A 19,514-nucleotide genomic window follows, 5' to 3' on the forward strand; every position below is an offset into this window, starting at 1 on the left:
AACCCAGGGCCATGGCACACTCCTTCCATATCCCGCCTTCTAAGGCACACCTAAAATGGAGCAACGCCCTCGCGCCAGTCCTCACAGTACCCTCCGGCGCCGAGATCACATTTGATCTCAAAGACGGCGGGAACAACCAGATACGCCCTGACAACGAGGCCACGTGCCTCTCAACCTTCGACCTCAGCCTTGTAGACCCTGCCTTTGGGCCTATTTACGTCGAAGGCGCTGAGCCAGGCGACGTGCTCAAGGTCGAGGTCCAGTCCTTAGCGACAGCAGACTACGGCTGGACTGCCATATTCTCAGGATTCGGTCTGCTTGCCGACGAGTTCCCAGAGCAGCACGTCAAGATCTGGGACATCGCCGGGAAGTCGCTGCTCCCCGGGATCACAGGCACAAGCGGTCCTCCCCGGGCTGTATTTAAGCCTGGGATCTCCGTCCCTGTGCGGCCGTTCCTGGGCGTTTTGGGCATCGCGCCGGCCGAACAGGGCGAATTCAGCACCATTCCTCCCTACGCGCTATCGGGGGGCAACGTTGACACCAGGTACCTGGGAGTGGGGTCTACGGTCTACTTTCCTGTGCAGGTGCCTGGCGCTCTGTTCAGCTGCGGGGATGGGCACGCAGCCCAGGGCGACGGGGAGGTCTGCGGGACGGCCATAGAGACGCCGATGAAGGCAAGTGTCAAGCTGAGCGTCATCAAGAAGGATGCGGAAGGCTGGCTGGAGCTCTCGTGCCCGCACTATACTACGCCGCCGCGGACGGGCGAGGTCGCCGAGGACGACCTGAAGGGGACCTACGCTGCTCTGGGCATCCACGCGGACCCCAGGGAGGCTGCTAGGATGGCACTTCGAGGCCTCATTGACTGGCTGGAGAAGACCAAGGGCTTGACGAGGGTAGAGGGCTATATGCTAGCAAGTGTCGCTGCGAGTCTGCGGATGACAGAGGTTGTTGACATGCCCAATTTTGCAGTTTCTTGCTCTATCCCGTTAAGTACATTTGAATAATAGAAGTATGCCAGTGTCCCAAAACATTCTCACAAATCGCCGATCCGTGAAGACCATCGAAGAGACTTGAGCTGCAGTATCAAACTGCTGGCAGACCTTAATCTGAATGCAATGCCTTCATTACGTCCCTGGGAATCATTCTTGGGCTGGAATGCCTGGTCAATTATCCGAAGAGAAAATCCAGCGCTCTCTCAAATGCGTTCCTGTAAATCGTATGTCAGTGCATTGAAGCGATGCAGAATTGTGGGTGGTCCAACATACTTTGCAGGCCGCGCTACGAAACTCGCCTCATACTCCTCGATCTCGTCCAGGTTCTTGACCAAGTCGACCTCTTCTGGCTTATAGAACTTGGACCGCTTCAACAGCTTCCAAGCAATAAATAGCAGAGGGCAAACCGCAATCATGGTGTAGCTTGTGGTTACAGATTCGGTTAGGTAAGGTAGCTTCGAGGTAAGTGAAATTGTTGGGAGGGGAAGCTCACGAGAATAGGAAAGTCGGCACGTCCCACGAACCCGGCAAAAACACAGTATAACCTCCCACAAATGTCATGATGAAACAGCCAACAAGACCATACCATGCGGCAAACGGCTGCGGCAGTGGGCCCTTGTACGGAAGGCTATCCCTTGACATGCCCTGCGCCTTCAGAGCCTTGAGGAATCTGATGTAGGTGTAGCACATGACGCTGAAGTTAATGAGCTGGCTCGCTGTCACGAGGGAGACGAACCAGGAGAGGACGACGGCAGCATTGTTGGAGACCTGAAGGAAGGACAGCAACGAGATGAGTAGGACCAGTCCCACACAGTAGACCGGCACGCCCTTTCGGGTGCACTTCAAGAAGATCTTTGGCGCCTTGCCCTCGAGGGCCAGGCCATAGAGAGACCGCGAGGCGCAGTAGACATAGCTGTTCCCAGCGCTGAATGCTGCCGTGAGGACCATGGCGTTCACGACTAGGTCAAGTTAGAAAGAACACAGAAGGAGTGTCATGCGAAGACAAGCATGGCAAGGTTTCCCGACTTACTGTCTGGAAGAACGGTGATCTTCAGCCTGTTCATCGCCACCACATAAGGAGAAGCCGCAGCACCCGGCGCGCCGGAGCTGAACGCTGTTGCAAGCTCTTCGTCGGTGTATGGAACAAGGATGCCCACGGCCAAAGAGCCCAGGACAAAGAAGCAAGTTAGACGGTAGAACACGGCGTTGAATGCCCGGGGCATGACCACCCTAGGGTTCTCAGCTTCGCCTGCTGCCATGGAAACATAGTCTGGTCTACAGCGCGCAAGTCGTTAGATAGACATCTTGGCAATAAATAGTCCATCGGAAATTCGCGTCGTGCTTACCCTGCTACAGTGAATGAGGCCTGTATGAGGCACTGTAGGAAACCAAGAAACCTGCCCAGGTCTCCCGTGCGGTAGAGCTCGGCAAAGGCGCCAGGATTCTGCCAGTACTTGAAGCCGAACCTCTCACCGAGCGGATTGCCGCCCAGCATTGTGATGAACGTGAATAGAATCAGGGCGATGATCAAGATCACTTTTCCCAGCGCGGCCCAGAATTCGCTCTCGCCATACCACTGCACGGCCAGCAGGTTGATGAGCCTAGGGGCATGGGTCAGAAGGTTGCTGTGTGGTTGGACAATAGCGTTTGCGTTGTTTTACTCACCCATACAGAACGATGACGATTGCTATTATTCCGCCAGCAGGTACGACATCACCTAGGCGCGTTTGTGTCAACTGACAGGCTCCCATCATGGCACGCTAAAGGTGGATGGATACCTACTCCAGTAGTGGATGATCACATTACACGCCGTGATTTCAAAAGGCACCAGAGCGGCTTCGAACACAAAGAAGTTCCACCCAGCAGCAAAGCCAAATGCTTCATCGACGTAACGACCAGCAAAGCGGATGAACGGGCTGGAGATCGGAAGGTATGTCACCTGTGACACAATCAGTAGGTGGCCTCCGGGTCTCGGAAGGGGTGACTTGACATACCATCTCAGCCATACACATTGTGACACATAGAATGAACGAGCACCTGGCGCCGTGGTCAGCTGCCGGCAAGATCCATCTATCCTTGGGCTGGTATTTACCATATCGTAAAAGCCAGGAATAACGACGCTGGCCCACCATTTAACAATCCCCTGCCGATCTGGACATAAAGTGCCGTACCAATGGTACCTCCAATACCAATGAGCTGGACTACAGTGTGAACAGTCAGCTTTGGAGCAGAATAACATAATCCGTCAACACAGAGAGAGATAGAATGAAACCCATTTCTCCCATAGCTTATCTCATGAGCTGTAGCCGGGCGAGGCCTTTGAGACGGCCCGTAGGATAGCCTACAATCACAGCATCGTCCTGCCATTGGGAGTGGGGGAATCGATCTCCGGGAGCGGCTTACTATGACGAGACTTGAGCTTCCGAGCAGTTTGGTCGCCGTGGCCCGTGGACCTGATAGAGTCAGATTGGGCCCTCCCCACCTCGGCCTTCTCGTCGTCGGCCGGGTAGTAAGCTGGACGGGCAACGTCGACCCCCGTTGACGATGCCATATTTTTATTGTTACTGTCTTGTTTCGTTTCGGGTCATGAGATCAGGGACTTGATATCTTCTCGACGTGCGTCAAGAGCAACAGAAACTGGGGCGGTACGGGCTCAAAGAAGATGGAGAGATTTGAGAAGAAGACTGAAGAACTCGGTTCTGAAGTGCATTTGCTGTCAAGCCTCGGAGGGGGATTATCACGCCTAAGACGATGAGATTCGAGAGTTGGCTGCGGTCGGCGTCAGCCGTTTGGTACTAGCTCCTGGGCAACTAAAAGCTTTTCACTGAGAAGCAGTCGAGTTCCAAGCCGGGCAGGTGGGCGGGTGGGAGGCACAAACCCAGGGCAGGATCACGGAGATGGTGTTGCCAAGGAGATGTTGTGCTAGGGTCCTGTGATGGTGCATGTATGCCCGCAAGGCAGATCTTGGTTCTTGATTCTTGACTCGGGGGGCAAACGGCAAGGGCAAGCACAGTTGAGGCTGGCGATGGCTGTCTGGGCAATCTGGGCAAAGAGGCGAAGGGGGAGAAAGATAAGACATTCGCCTGTGGGCTGGGCTGCAGGAGAAGAAACTCCTACTGCATCGTCTACTCGAGTCTAGACTCCATTACCTCGGTAGTAATGGAGTTCCAGAATGCTGACAATTGCTACCGTACATGTACTGGCATCATTACGCCATGGGCTGATCTCCGACATTGATGCTTGCGGCTTTCCGGCGAGGGCAGGGGATTTTTGTTGCTGATCCTGATCCTGGTCCTGTTCGCCCGCACATGGCTAAGATAAAGCCGCACAAATGTCAACCCGTCTTCGCTTGGCCACTTCTCGAATAGTACAAGGCACTATTCTGCCTTGACAGAGAATTGGGCAGCTCTGTACCGCGGTAGTCTAGTTGGTCGGTAGCACAAGCTGTCAGGAGCTGGGCCGCGCACGATTCGGCCGTGGGGGTGGGGACGTTTAAGCTTGGAGTCGAGAGAGTCGAAGTACAGCTACAGCAGGAGCTGCTATTGTAGATGTGATGGACGCAACCCCGCCTTTGCAGTGCGAGCTCAGCTTACAGCAAGTCGCCCAGTCAGCCCACTGATTGGTCTGGTGTAGCCCCGACGATCTGGGGCGGCCCACCACCCGCCTCTGACCGCTTATAGGTCGCCAGCTGATGCTCATCCTAGCCATGGTTGGCAACGGACCGATGGCCGAGGAGAAGCCAGACGTGGGGGCCCGATTGGTGGCCGACCGACATGGTTGATAGTGTATTCGACAGCCCTCTTTGCTGAGCTCGAGGCCACTCGAGAAGGGCTTGTCTGTCTGTCTGTCTGTCTGTCACGACGCTACCAGGCATATAAGTGATATATTTCGGACAAGAAAGGGGTATTTGAGGGGGAAAAGAACGTCATGAAAGCAGTAGACTATCTACCAAATTTACAAGGTCTCTCCAGGCACAATATGCACAGCGCCGGTACTGCAAGTAATTTTACACGCCATGGTATCATCAGCAGCTGAGACGAGCTCCACCGCACACTGCCTTCTCAAAATCCCGTTCGTGTGTACCATAAATCATTAGCTCCAACCAATGCCCGTTACCAGCTACTTTCCAGGTAATCAATCATCAATGTTTCTTGTCGAAGAAGAAAGAAGAATAAAAACAAAAAGGGAGAGAACGCCGCTGCCGCCTTGCCGCCCAACCTGACTTTTTGCGACCTAAGTAACCGTTTTGTTTTTAAACGACACTGCTCAAAGACAATGCCGTCGTCAGTCTGCTGTTGACAAGCGAAAAAGACTGAGAATAATTATAAAGCTAGGCCTGTTCCGTCACCGGTCCAACGGTATAGTGATAGGAGCTCGCGTCGACGGTGGTGCTGTTCCGCAAGATCCTCTGGTACGCGGCCGCGGACCTGCGCCAGGGCACTGCGCATGACTCTGCTAAAATTCCGCTAGACACACAGAACGTCAGCATAGGGCCCTTTGTTTATGTAGGTGTTGGGTCAAACAATGCTGATGGTACTCACCTGATACTCGGTATTGAGTGTCACTACTGAAGCCTCGTGCGCCCGAACGATTGTCTCACAGGCCCTAACAACGCTCGGCGACGCCTCGCTCTGTAGCTTGTCGGCTATCAACAGCAGCAGGAACGAGCCCTGTAAGAGATAAATGCCGAAGAAGAAGGGCATAAACTCCAGCCCCGGGTCGTATTCGAGTATGTGGCTGATGGCCTCGGCCGCAGAGACGGCGCGTCCCGTGGCGGTTATGAACCCTTGTGAGCTGATCCAGAGGTCATTGTCATCGAGCAGGTTAATCGGGTCCCACTTCCCTGTGAGTAGGATGTGTAGCACGTGCATGACATGTGTCCCGTAAGCCATAACGATCCGCGTCTGGATCTCTGACTCCGTCATCCTGCTGGCGCTCGTCAGGACACTGTGCACAGAGTGCACCGAAGGTGTGCCGGCATCCACAGGACCGAGACTCTCGTTGTGGTTCTCATCTGGGTCGTCCGACGTGCTCGTGCTGTGCGTACCCAGACTCCGCTGGGCGAATTTCTTCAGACTCTGCTCGTAGACCTGCAGATGCCGTTCGATCTCAAGCGCTTGCCCGTCCCATTCGCGAGCCGACCTGAACCCGACCCCAAAACGAGGGTGATTGCGCGCATGATTGAGGTCGACAATCTCGCCCAAGATGGCCATCAGGGGGAGGAAGTAGCCATATATGCTGTGTCCGTTACATTCGAACGAAGGACCACGGGCCCTTGCCTGTGATTGCGACGCGGATGAGCCCGAGGCAAGCACACTAGGATCTGTGAGTGGCGAGGGCTGGGGCTGGAATTCTCCGTTTTGAAACGCGGTGTCGTCCATGGGCTGCAGGAGCCCATCACATTCGATATCGAGCAAGAAGAGAGGTCGGTTATAGCAGAGGGCAAGGTGGCGGTCCACGATATAGACAAGCCACCAGATGCGCCGCCTTTCCTCTCGCTCCTCCTCCGTGATCAGACCCGACACTTCCGACTGGTCTTCTGCTCCTTCGTTCTCGTTCTCGGGTGCACTCATTGACTGTGGAAGTTCGCGACCTAGCCTCAGTTCACGTGCAAGCGACCACGCGGCATTCCACCACCGAAGACTGGCTCCCTTGTACTCGCTAGCAGAGACAACTGTTGCCAAGTGTATGTAGGTCACCACATCATCCAGAGTCCCTGCTGCACCGAATGGGCCAGTCTCACTAGTCAAGGCCTCCATGCTGATTGTACCAGGCAACGCAACACCCAAGCCTCCCAGAGCAGCACCGTCAATAGCAGCCGGGCTAGCAACTGGCGATGAATCTCCCGATGGCGTGTGAATCAGCGGCTTCAGCAGACTGACGGTCAGCTCCAAAAGTCTTTGGCAGATTCGCCCGCGAGCAGAGGGGACACTGGTCAGGAAGGGAGCGTCGCTCGTTTGTGCGGCGACCCAGAGCATGCTTGACAGCAGTGCCGGCTGACATCTGCGAGGCTTTGACGGATGCAAGAACGATCGCTTTCGAAAGACGAAGCCTAAGACGTACGGCGAGTGCGGATGCATCTGTGCGGAGGACGAGCTCGAGAAGTACAGGTCGATCAGGTCGCATGCAAGTGGCAGGGGTATGATGGTTTCTAGGTGAGGGATCAGAGGCTCCAAGACGGGGTATCGAAGCTGGGAGCCGTGGTAGCTGGGTGGAGGGACATGGTTCTGGTATTGTTGAGGCGGAGATGACATGTTCATCCATCCGGGTGATGGGCCGTCACCAGCTATAGGATATGCACTGAGAGGGCTAGTCGTCATCCGAAAGGTCGCCGCATTGGGCGCGTACCCCGTCGGATTTTGTGTTTGCAGGCCGTAGGGTATGTTTGGGTAGGCCGAAATATTGCTCTGATTGGCACCATAGGCAGGATGAGCTGCCGTATTCATCATGTGGACGTTCATCGCCTGTCGGTCGTACGGGTTGTGAATATTGGCATAGCTGCTCGGGTCGAATGCACCTTGGTTTTCAAGATGATCGCGCTCCATAGCCCCAGGATGGCCAGCGATGTGGGATGATTGCCCTCCCAGGTCCGGCTCGCTGTCCAAACTTCCCAGCCTTTCTTCTCTTCGAGAGCCCTCTTCGTCATCCCCATCGCTCCCGTTATTGACATTGTTCGCCAGGGCATCCTCTGGCTTTGATCCCGTGTGCTCGTCGGCTTGGTTGTTCTCTGCCCCTGACGACGGGGACTTACGACCACCATGCGAAGCTGCTTGGGCAGCAGCTTGCTGGGCGAGGTCTTTCCGGGAAGCCTTGCCTCTTTTCTTCCTTTCCCTCTGATATTCACAGCCAAGTCCGAATTCTGCACATGTTAACCCATCTTGCGCTGGCCGTGTTGTCACAGACAGGGTAATCTTTTTTGAGCTTACCTATGCAGTGGGCACAAGGATGTTGACCGTCACACTTGGTACGAAGTTGGTTGCACTGATCGCAGGCACGAGAGATTCTTCGCCGTATTGGACCGCTCGCGCTCGCTGACCTTCCTCCAGATCCATAGGGGTGCTGCCTATGTTTTCCCTGAGGACCAGCGCGGACCAGATGTTGGCTATGAGCCCCTACGTGTTGCTGGAGATGTTGGAGGGCGTAATGAGATCCTTGAGACAATCCGTCGAGCCCAGATGGGTGCATGTGGCCCTGAGGAACATGGCCGTTCGACAAAAGAGTCGAAGAAGGTAGAGAGTGGTATGGCGAGAATCGGTGAAGAGGGTTGGACAACATTTCGAATTATTTTGAACGCTATTCGTGCCGACACTGGCGTGAGAAGGGATATCAGGATGGGAAAGTCGAGAAGATGTCCACAGTGAGAGGTCGGACCATCTGCGAGGCCTTAGGTTAAGACCTCGCGACTCCAAGACAGTGAGTTGTTGGTAAGAAGGCCGCGTCTGGGAAGTCAGCGGGTGGAAAAGACCATTTGTTAGTGAGACCAAGATAGTAGTGTCCTGTATATCAATACGAAGAGGCGTTACACTGTCGAAGGAGGCGTGTCAGCAGCACATATGCAAGTCTCATCGACTGAACGGAGCGTACAGTCTACTTGTCTGAGGCTAGATGCTGGTGCGGGAAGAGTGTGACTGGGCTCACAGTGGTACCAGCACTGCCGAAGATGATGTCCAGAGACTTAAGAGCGAAGCAAGCAGCCACTAATTCCGGATGGAGAGAGCCGGAATGTCAAGGGGAGGTAAGGGCCGCGGTCCAGATGACAGGGGTGAGGTGGAACAGGCTTCTGGATCTAGAGAGAAGATGGAGTGCTATAAGAGGCGATTCTATACATACCGAAAGTTTCGACGTGGAAGCCGAAGAGCACCTTGGTGTACCAGACTTTGGGCGAGGTGGCATCAGGTGTCGGTGACACAAACTCGGAATCTTGGTCGCTGCTTTCCACACGATACATGCCCAAAAGGAATTCCTATAATTCCACCCTTGATGCTCCTCGAGTCCCACAATCCTGAAAGTTGTGGTCCACAAGTCAGAGATAAATGGCGCCAGAATACTCTCAGAGAGCCGTGAACAGAGCTCTAGCGATGCGGTTTGAGGGCTGAGAGCTGGAAACACTGGACCTCGAAAAGCGCCGAGTCAAACTTGGTTCGGGCACCGTAGGACGATATCTGCGGCAAGAGACTTTGAGCTCCTCGCGTACACGCGCCTTTACAGCTCTCAAAGGGTCAAGAGGAGCCGTCTGCGCATGAGCATGAGTGTTCCGCACTGGTGATTCCCTGGCTGGCCTGACCGGTGTCGGATTCGTCAGGATATTGACGAGGCAATCTATAGTATGCGGGAAGACGGAAGGGAAGTCATGCGTTTAAGACCAGGAAAGATTGGCGTTGCGGCAACGGGGTGTTGGTAAGGCACGCGGAGCTGGCATATCAAAAAGTGGTGATGTGAAGAAGCAGGGCAGGTAAATAAGCTATGTCAGAGGCGTGTGAGAGGAATTATGAGTGGCCCGCAACGTGCGCAGAGTATGGTTCGCGGCCATGGGGAAGCCAGCGATCTAAGCTGGATGGGACGATAGTACCGACGAAGAAGGACTAGAAGCAGGCATTGAGACTGGCCTCGGGCCAGAAGCGAAGCAAAAGTCCAGCAGGGGGTACGACTGGGAACAGACGGGTACCTGGGGTAGATCAAGCCCGGGACTACCTGGGCTGATCTCCTTACGACTTTCCTTGTATGGGCATAGGCCTGGAGGAGGGGGCAGAAGTTGCTGCTCACGAGATGGGCTACGCCTACTGTGCAGTGCAGGGCCGACCTGCCTACAGTATGCGCCGGTCAAGCGAGCCTCCCATGTGTGCAGGTCCTGCTGCATGATGGAAACACCGCAGGTCTCGCCTGTCCCGTCATGATCTGCCCTGAACTGGCCTGAACTGCGCCATCCTGCTGGCCTGCCACTCTGTGTTGAGTTGGTGCTGTGCCCTGTGCTGGCCACAAGCTGCTTGAGGCGGGCCAGGACTAGGCGATGAACCCTGACACCGTTGGAAGCTGGGGTTGGGCGGATCTGGAGATGGCTGGGGGGTGGCCGACTGTCAAGCACCAAGCAACACGCACCAATGGAGACCAAAGTTCGGCGCATGTCGACTCCGGAGTGGAGCGGGTACTGCAGGTGCTCGAGTCCTGTGGTGAGAGGCGGCAAACAGCACCAATTGGGTGTACCTGTCCGTACGTTGCGCTGCGTGCTGCGACACAAGTAGGATACTTGGAGTGTACCAGCCGCATCGCCATGCTCTGTTGAGCAGGTCATGTCGATGCTCAGTAGCCAGCCAGTCGTCTTCAGACGGTGGACTTGACGGTGGCCTTGGCCCCAGACGCGGCCTTGTCGAGGTCCAGTCTGTTCGCCAACGGCTGCAAGGTTGACGGGGGATTGCATGAGAACCTTAAGTTTGGGATGAACGGGACTTGTCGGTCCATCATCCTTCATCACTCATGCCTCATGGAAAGTGCTCGGCCCGCATTGTCGAGTCAAACAGCCATGATGTGATGGCAGACACAGGCAATGCGCTGATGCTGTTCGGCTGCTCCTACGAAGGTCGCTTGGCGCTGTCGTGAGGGAGCAGAGAGAGAGGGCTGAGCACGGCGCGGTGTGCAGCACTATTGCAGAAAGAGGAGGGAAGGCCACGATGCTACCTGGGGCTCCCCCACAAAGTAGGGCCGAGTGACCACACCCATCTCCTCTTGCCCGGGCTGGCCTGGCTAGCTGGACCGCTCCGGCGGGGTATTGCATGCGAGCAACAAGGTACCCATGTACCCAGGTACCCATGTACCGAAGTGCCACACGTACCCAGGCACCATGCGCGCGCCTTGTCCCGTGCAAGGCCCAGCCTGGCTCGATCTTCTCCTCATCCTCATCCTCCTCCTCGCCCTACCAGCCTACTCAGTCCCCTCCTCTCCAAATCTGACTCCGCAGAGCAGCTCACTATTGACGCTCTCCTGGCCTCGGTACCACCCTGCCCGACCTCTTCGTTGACGAAAAACCTTGCATAAACCGATCCTTGCCGGTGTCTTGGCTGAACCAAACTCCTGGCATACCACCTCTGCCAGTCTTTCTTCACTAGACAGCCGCCCAGTCAATCTCAGGCATAGTCTGATAACTTCCCGTCTGTCCGTCTGTCCGTCTGCGCGCGGCCGCCTGGCGAGAGGCGCCTGTCTCGTCACGTCTACCCTCCCAAGACACGTACTCAATTGACGTCGGCGATGCGCGCCCCTGCCCTTGCCCAGTCAACTGGGTCGTCGATTCTTTTGAGGCCCGACCTGGTCTAGGGATGACGGTTGAACGACATGACTTGGGGGAAGCTCAGACCAGCAATCTTCGAATCCTTTGCGTGTGTTGAGCACCCCCAGTACAATTTCCAAGGAGACAACCCAGCATATCAAACTCGACCAGAACGCTCCACAAGGCAACAGGGAAGAGGTATCACGCCTGGTTCAGTCGCTACAGCATAGTGAAGCGGCCGGTGACATGAACGGCTTCCTATGCCAGGCATCACCACATCTATTGAGTCTGCTCTCAGCCGCATTATGGTTTCAGAACTAGGCCACATGCCGTCTTCTAGAATACCCATCTTTGAGTGTGCATCCTTGTCCTCGCGGTGCTGACGCCGGCTGGTGATGATGACAAGAAGACGTGCCCTAATCGCCGCATTCTTTGGTCTTGGTGGAGCACTGACTTTGTCTAGTGACGTTCCCGCAGAATTGGCCATGCCTTTCTCGAGCATTCCTCGCGAGCCCATTAACGGCCGTTCGATGGACTAAGTTAGGGCTGGAACTGCCGCTAGCTAGCCTAAATATCCGGACGGCCTCACCAGATCGATCCGGTCTTTGGCCCACTTTACAGCCCTCACCAGTGCGCCTCAGTAGTTTGTATACGTCTGTATGCTGTCCATTCGCGCCCTAGGCCTGGCAAAAGCGGGAGAGCCTCAGGACTTTGCGAAACATGGGCAACCCTGATACAGCAGCGCAAGATGTAGGATGCGCCAGAGTCGCAGATATCCAGATCTGCGTCCGTCACTGATCTTCGATCCGACGCCCATGGCGTCCGAGATCTTCCACATCAGACGAAAAGCTGTCAGAGCAGAACAAGGCTGTTTAGGCCTGACAAGACCGGGATCAGACAATTTTCGACGCTGTAGTGGCGGCATCGACAGCGTTATATTTCGAACGAATGTTGAGCGCGACCTTGGTGGACTAGTAACATTCAATGCAGCCTTGAGCCTCAGGCACATTCGCGTTCCTGACAGCCTAGCTCCCCTGCTCTTGAGCCGACAGCGCTCTGCATATCCATGGCGGATTCCGGCCAGGTGATAGATTCCAGTCTGGTTTTGCGTGAGGCGAGTTCCTTCTGCAACCACATGTGATCACATCGGGAATGTGGCCGTATGGATATCAAAATAAACAACCAGCAGACCATGTAAGAGTACCGGGCTTGCATAATTGCGAACTGACTACGACGTCCTGCCTGCCAATCTGGAATCTCGGGCTCGCTTTCGGGCTCAACTGTGCTGGTGACAGCCTGAGCCAAGACAAGGGAGAAGAACCAGTCCGTATGCTCCCTCTGTCTGATCTACAGTGGCACTGCAAGACACCGGAAGTTAAGCCTTCGGCATTCATCCATGCTGGTGACACTCCAGGTTGTGTGCGACATCAACCCAACGGCTTCACTGCTATTTCCATAAATCCAAAACACTATCAAGTGTCTTCCACAGTCAAACTATACATCTATGACATCGAGGCCTTCTTCGTCCACAAAACCAGGCTGTCTTCACCTGTGATGCCAACCGAGGAGACCCTGGCGAGGTGTGGCTGATCTGCATGCTTCCCGTGGATCCGGGCGAGTGACTTCCTGAGAACAACAGACTAGTGCGGATGCTGAGCTCTCTACGATGCAGTAGCTTCTTGTGAAATGCAGGAGCGCCATTGTCCTGGCTAGCAGTACCTTACGTCCGGTGGCCCGCCACCCTCAATGTTACGTATGCTCTTGTTTCGGACCCCTTCACTACGAGTGCGTGCACACCATCACTATTCACGGCTTGGAGATTGCAGATATTCCCCCAGATCGGGCGCCAGTGATCGAGGCCAAAAAGCTCCGGACAATATAAAATGGATTGCGGGGCACGGCAGGCCACGAGGGCTGCACACATTTGGACAGCGATCGTAGATTACCACGATGTTACGGCGGTAGCTCACTACTCGGAGACCGTCAGCTCTGGGTACCACCGAGCCTTTGCTGTGGACTGCTTTATGCTGTCACCAGCACAACTCTCTGTGCAGTGGACATGAATGATCTTTCCTCGTCATGTCGTAGCAGGCGGTTGCCACATACCCAAGGGAGCAAATCGCGTCATGAGACCCCTCGGACTTGAGCATCGATGCCAGTCGCTTGGACGTTGGGGTTGCAGGCGGATGCCACCCACATTGGTCGCAGGGCTGCACATTCCCGGGCGCCGGGCCGAAACTGCGACGGAGCAACCCTGAACCGTGGAACACCACTCTATGATCGACGTGCTCCATGCAAGGCCTGCTGCCACAGAAGGACCCTGACGAAGCCGTACATGGCCCCTAGATTGTTCTGCATCCGCATCACGTCCCAATGCGGCCTGTTCACACATGAAGCCTTCTCTTGCTGGCCGACTGGACGCCTGAAAAACCACTAACATGGAAGTTGTGTTTTCAGACTGACAGGCTTCCAGCTGCTCCGACGTGACCTTTTCGGCAGTCGCTACGGCACTGACATCCCTTCTGCCGTGCTTGACACGTGGCTGAGCCTTGGTGTGACAATATAGATCAAACTGGCCAATTCCCAGAGCCAAACTTCGCAACCACGGACACCAGATTGAAGCTATCACCTGTGAAGTATGGTACTACATAATTCCACTTTATTAATCACTGTCAGTGGACCTGAAAAGCCTTGCGATATATCTAAATTAGCTGCAGAGACCATTTGTCTCAAGGATAAAGCCTGGCTGCAAGCCACCGCTCTAATTGGAGTATGGCACCAGCAAACCAGCTGCATTTTCAAGGAAAACGAGATTCATTTTCTTAACCAACACCCCAAAGTTTGGGTCTCGAGATTAAAAATGCGGCACGTCGCGCGCGCTGCAGCGTCAGACTCAGCTCAAATCCTACCCAAGGTACTCGAGCCCTCAATAATTATTGACCTAGCCGGAAGCCTCACGGTCATCAAAACTGGTTGACACATTCACCAAGCGGCCCGTTCTTCCCTTCATCGGTCGTCAATCTTGGTCGAAATCTGGGGAAGGTGGATCTTAATTCGGAAGCCTGCCAATGCTTTCGGCCGGATACTCCGTCGTATAACAAGACACAAAGTGAGACCTACCCGCCATATATCCTCCGCCTTGTCACACTTTCACCTGGGCGGGAACATGCGCGACGGCCCCTCGAGCGGTTGTCAGTGCTAGGCGAGAGATCTGACGTCGGCACTGCGCTGCACTTTATCTAGAGTAACCTCCGTCAATCGACTGCCAGGCGGCGTCTGGCCCCTTTCGGGCCTCCCCTCCGCTTGGTGTTACACCGCCTGACTTCGCTTTTCTTGACAAGCACGGTGAGACTTACAGGGGAGCCAGCCCTTCCTCAGCGAGAGAAGCTCGTGGCTGGGCCACACTCGGGCCCAACCGTGACTTCGGAGACCAGCAGGTCCGCTCGGAGGACAAGGTTTCTTAAGCCCAGGGGTGACTGGCTAATTCCAACCGTTCTGAGTTTGACAGATCCAGACTGTTTTGAAGCATACCCACGCTGGGTTGCTCACGTGGGAGACACCGGAGCCGAAATATAGGCATGCCGGAAGTAGAGGCTGATGCACTTGTCTAGCTGCTTGCCTCATGTGTCAAATGTCAAATTCATCGCCGCCGCCATCGCCGCCGCTATCCCTGAGTCGTGCTTTACTGCAACCACGGCTCTTCGGGATCAGTCATCCACCGTGACAACGATACATCGCTTCTTCCTGACTATCAAACAAGTGCCTATATGAATATGTCACACGTCCTCCGACGCTAAGTGACGTCTGAGTAGGATCAATCGGCCATTTAAATATTGCCTGTAAATATCAGAGGTTCGGTAGCCATCCCAGAGCGGACGTGAGGATGTTGAAAATTATGCTGAACGAGTACGTTTGCGGCTTCTTTTGGAAATCCCATCTGCACAACTATTGCCGCTCCATAGAGTGCATGCACGTCGATATGGATTTCTCTTTAACCGGACCTGACTAGTGAAGGCGATGCTCGTGTTTCTCAGGCACACTGGAGTGTCGGTTGCTACTTCTTCTTGTACGGATACAGCAAGAGCTGACGCATGGAGAAAAGCATATTCGCTCCGTCTCTCTATATACCTCAAAGTTAAGGTTTCTTTAGTATTCAGTGCCGAACACGAGCGTGTTCAGCGGGGCCTAACAGCACGACTCGAATCTCGTCGAAGAGTCAGTCTCATCGCACGCATCGAATAAGTGCGGCTAGACAGGGCAGTATGGCCTCACACTCCACATCGAAACTGGCACACCTTGATGCCACATTATACAGTGGGGTGATTCTCCATAAGATCGTTGAGGCCGGTCATTTGGCGGTGTCAGTCGTTCGAGTGGATCATATCGGTGATCATGAAGGTTCCGAAAATCTGAACATGTAATCTCTTTACACCACAGCTGTTAAAGCCGACCTCAAGGAAGGCGTTGAATATCTCAACGCCTTTCTTATGTACGTAGCTCTCTTGCTCGGGGTCTTTTAGTCGCATTTGTTGCAATCATTCGTCGCAACACTGATGAGCTCGAACTGAATGTCAGTCAGATTCTGAGATTGACGAGGTGAGGTGAATCTGTCCAATTCCTAGATAGTTGAGCATCAATTGTCCTTCGCTGCCTCTGAAATCAAGAAATATGTGTCTATCGACAACGAGACTGGCTGAATCAGTCATGCATTTCAGTTGAAGCGACATTGCACCTGTATTGACTCCGCGTGAGGGACACAAAACCATTGGGTCATGGGTAGGGCTATTTCGTGACCGAAATACTCATAGAGTCGTGAATTAATACTCGGGGGCCTGACTCGCGGATGAACATCTACTAATGACGTTAATTGCGGCGGTACAGTGGAAATGTCAGTACGTGGATGAGTTGCGTGAAAGCTTGGTGGAGGGGATCGGTGAGTCCGGTCCTGAATCATAGATCTTGTTCTCATAGCTCAGTGCGACAAAGGAGCAGCTATGCACGTGAAGTTTGTGGATTTGACCGAAAGCTTATCGACTAATTCAAAGTTAGGTTTGTGCTAGAAGCAGGAACGACAGCATCAACTGAGACTGATGCAAGATATGGTTAAAAAATATTGAGTTACCAAGATATAGTTAGAAGATACAGTTGAAAGATACAATTGAGAAACTGCAGCAAGAAAGACACAGGACCGTTGAACGCGGAGTACTTGGGAGAGTGGTTGATTTTTATCAAGGCTGTTGTTATGTTGACAATAGTTGCTCGAGTCCGTTTGCCTTATTCCGCTTCGGCGTCCGATAATGAATACCTCGTGCTTACATGTCACCGCCAAGCTGGCTCTTTGCACTGCGAATCGTGGCTTTCACATCGACTTGTTTCATCGCTTGACTCAACCAAAAGTTTATAGATGTTGGCTAGTTGTAAATCACAGGCTATCACTAGTCAGAATCCATTCCTGATGGCCACTCTCAGACATATTTCATCGGCACCGGAATTTACGTACAGGAGCTAACATGAATAGTAAAGACCCACGCTCAGCTTGGAGACAGTGACAAAAAGATGCGGCTTGGTTAGTAGCAAAGGTGCTCCAGTATCTGAATCCGCTGCGGGTCTAATAGTGGTCCATGGGCGTTTGTTCGGTGGCTATTCATGCACTTGTAACCCGATTCAGAGGGGTGGGAAGACTGCCTCTGGGTTTATATTCTGGTCCTAAGCAGGACTGTAATTCTTCTATGAGCATTCCTTGATCTATATTACTGCACTACACGCTAATCGAGGGAAAGTAACAACGATTTGCCATCTGTTCCGATTGCAATCTGGCTGTATTGTGCTACCAACCCTGTAAGAGAAGCAGCCAATACCGCACACAATGAGGAATCCGGGTTGTAGAAAGGCCTCGCTGATATCACTTGCATACTGCGGCTGCGGCATGATTTTAAACTTTACCAACTCGGTGGTGACGCAGATAGGCCTTTGAGCCTATCACCGGAAACTCTTTGCATGACTCTATGGCCATGTATGGCCCATTGTCGTGCATATTCAGTCGAATGGGCTTACGATGTTGGATTGTTCAGATCCTGAAGCACTATTTGGCTTATAAGTCTCATCCTCCCGTTTTGAGCTATGTTTAATATCAGATGACTGCCTGTGGCAACATCGAACCAGCATTGGACTCAACTTACTCAATTTCCAATTCAATTATCATTGGGGAAATTCTTAAAGCCTCTCGAATTTCAGCCATGGCAGATTTGGAGAAAGCTGAGATTGAGACGCCTTCCTCAGGTAGCGAGGCCACAACGAGGCCAACATCGCGCGAGGTGCTCACGGAACGAGTGCGAAGGCTCAGCGTCAGCAGTTCCCCAGGACTAGATGATGATCTCGAGCGGCAGAACACCAATCTTTCGGTCGCAGAAACTATCAGGCAGAAACTTGGCAACCGACCAGAATGTTTCAAGAACACGATACAGGAAGTCTCATTTGTTGCGCAGGCGACTATCGCAATGGCATCAAATCCATTCCTCACCGGGGCCACGTCGACTGTCACCGCTACCATTGGACGGGAACTGGGGATGACGCAGGGCCAAATCTCATGGATCGCGGCGTCGACGACCCTAACAGCCGGGTCCTTCCAGCTCGCGCTGGGCCAATTGTCTGACCTGCTCGGCCGGAGGATGTTGTTCCTCTGTGGCATGAGCTCATACGCCGTCTTCGTCCTGCTTGTTGGCTTCGCTCAGAACCCCTTCTGGATGGACGTCGTCCTCGGTGTCCTCGGTGTCTCCTCCGCCATGATCGTGCCACCTGCAGGGGGTATATTGGGAGCAGCGTATGGCAAGCCGAGCAAACGCAAGAACTTGGCCTTTTCGGCTTTCACTGCTGGTAAATCTTTGGGGACCGTTGCGGGAAGTATCACCTGTGGTATAGCTGCGAGGCTGTTTAATGTAAGCCAAAGACCCTCGACGACAGTTGACCGCAATCTCGCGTGAATACCGTGCTGACCATTTAAAAGTGGCGCGCTTCGTTCTTCTTCATTGCCATTCTCTTTGCAGTCTTCTTCCTACACGCCCTATGGGCTGTGCCAAAAGTCGAGGCTTTCGAACCCGGCGAGCCCTTGAAGCAGAGACTATCAACATTTGTCAAAAAGTTTGATGCCTTTGGCGCAGCACTCATATTGTTTGGTACTGGCATGTTCACTGCTGGAATCACGCTCGGGCCGTCTGACGGCTGGACATCTCCCGTTACACTCTGCTTGATGGTCATTGGAGTCGCTCTTGTGATGGTGTTTGGCTTCTGGGAGACCAAAAGCGCTTATCCCCTCATGCCTCCTTTCATCTGGAAAGACCGCAACTTCGCGTTGTTGAGTATGTGCTTCTCTAAGCCTCCATCATATCAGTCTCATCCTACGACAGAGAGGTATCCATCTGAGAACTTTGCTGACTGAGAACTTGATAGGTGCGACGACTGTCTTCGGCTACATGTCCTTCCAAGCTTCATCTTTCTATCTGGCATTCTTTATGCAAGAAATCAGGGGATACGACCCCCTGAGTGTTGCTGTTCACCTTCTCCCACAAGCAATTGCCGGTTTCCTGTGGAATATCCTCATAGGGTATACGTTGCACAAAGTTAACAACACAATAATCATAGCCGTCGGGTCACTTGCATACCTTGGCGCCAACTTACTTCTGTCTCTGATGCGCGCTGACAGCTCGTATTGGGCGTTCATGTTCCCAGCGCTGATCCTCAACGTCGTGGGCGCGGACTTCCAAACCAACGTCTCCAATGTGAGTCCAGCAAGGTCTTCCATTACTTTAAATCACTGAATTAATGCATGCGCTGACACTCCTTCGTAGATGTATGTAATGCAATTCCTGCCAGCGCATCAGCAGGGTCTGGCAACCGGCGTACAGAATACCCTTAACCGCCTGAGTGCAACGGTTGGGGTTGGTATCGCTACGGCCATCTACAGCTCTGTCGATAACACGGCCCCGGGAATGGCCCATCCGATGCTGAAATACACACGGACGTTTGAAGTGTCAGTCGCTATGGCTGCAGTCAGTGTTCTTTTCGTCCCATGGCTTCGCCTAGGAACCCAAGGGAATCAGGACGGCGCCGCGGAGCTTGTTACGGAGAAGAAACAGGCAGAAGCGGTGGCGGATGCTGGTGCCAGAAGTGATGGAGTGAGGGAGTGATGAAGGCAGCGTGTACTCTTATATGAGTTCTGTGCTCTTATTTTGTGTATCAGATGGCAAAACGCCTGAGAAGCATAGACA

The 19,514-nt window shown here is 53.7% G+C and overlaps 4 protein-coding genes across 4 annotated transcripts; 2 read left to right on the forward strand and 2 right to left on the reverse strand.

Annotated features, from left to right (window-relative positions):
* Positions 1-11: 11 nt before the first annotated feature.
* J7T55_010176 (formamidase) lies at positions 12-1,004 on the forward strand (the record flags this gene model as incomplete). Its single annotated transcript, XM_053131374.1, has 1 exon — positions 12-1,004. One exon carries the CDS (start codon positions 12-14, stop codon positions 1,002-1,004), a length of 993 nt encoding a protein of 330 aa, XP_052990602.1.
* A 163-nt stretch (positions 1,005-1,167) lies between these two features.
* J7T55_010177 (uncharacterized protein) lies at positions 1,168-3,543 on the reverse strand (the record flags this gene model as incomplete). The annotated part of the gene is made up of 10 exons (XM_053131375.1): positions 1,168-1,207; positions 1,266-1,415; positions 1,486-1,951; positions 2,023-2,267; positions 2,339-2,593; positions 2,658-2,709; positions 2,775-2,931; positions 2,987-3,029; positions 3,085-3,193; positions 3,396-3,543. The coding sequence occupies 10 exons, from the start codon at positions 3,541-3,543 to the stop codon at positions 1,168-1,170; spliced, it is 1,665 nt and encodes a 554-aa protein (XP_052990603.1).
* Positions 3,544-5,314: 1,771 nt separating this feature from the next.
* J7T55_010178 (uncharacterized protein) lies at positions 5,315-8,940 on the reverse strand (the record flags this gene model as incomplete). Its single annotated transcript, XM_053131376.1, has 5 exons — positions 5,315-5,458; positions 5,534-7,851; positions 8,029-8,104; positions 8,631-8,689; positions 8,823-8,940. The coding sequence occupies 5 exons, from the start codon at positions 8,938-8,940 to the stop codon at positions 5,315-5,317; spliced, it is 2,715 nt and encodes a 904-aa protein (XP_052990604.1).
* An 8,546-nt stretch (positions 8,941-17,486) lies between these two features.
* Positions 17,487-19,433, forward strand: J7T55_010179 (uncharacterized protein; the record flags this gene model as incomplete). The annotated part of the gene is made up of 4 exons (XM_053131377.1): positions 17,487-18,185; positions 18,254-18,605; positions 18,697-19,025; positions 19,095-19,433. 4 exons carry the CDS (start codon positions 17,487-17,489, stop codon positions 19,431-19,433), a joined length of 1,719 nt encoding a protein of 572 aa, XP_052990605.1.
* Between the last annotated feature and the right edge of the window lie 81 nt (positions 19,434-19,514).

The sequence above is a fragment of the Diaporthe amygdali genome (genome assembly GCF_026229845.1).
Source record: "Diaporthe amygdali strain CAA958 chromosome Unknown NODE_26_length_719862_cov_65_716256, whole genome shotgun sequence".
Taxonomy (NCBI): domain Eukaryota; kingdom Fungi; phylum Ascomycota; class Sordariomycetes; order Diaporthales; family Diaporthaceae; genus Diaporthe; species Diaporthe amygdali.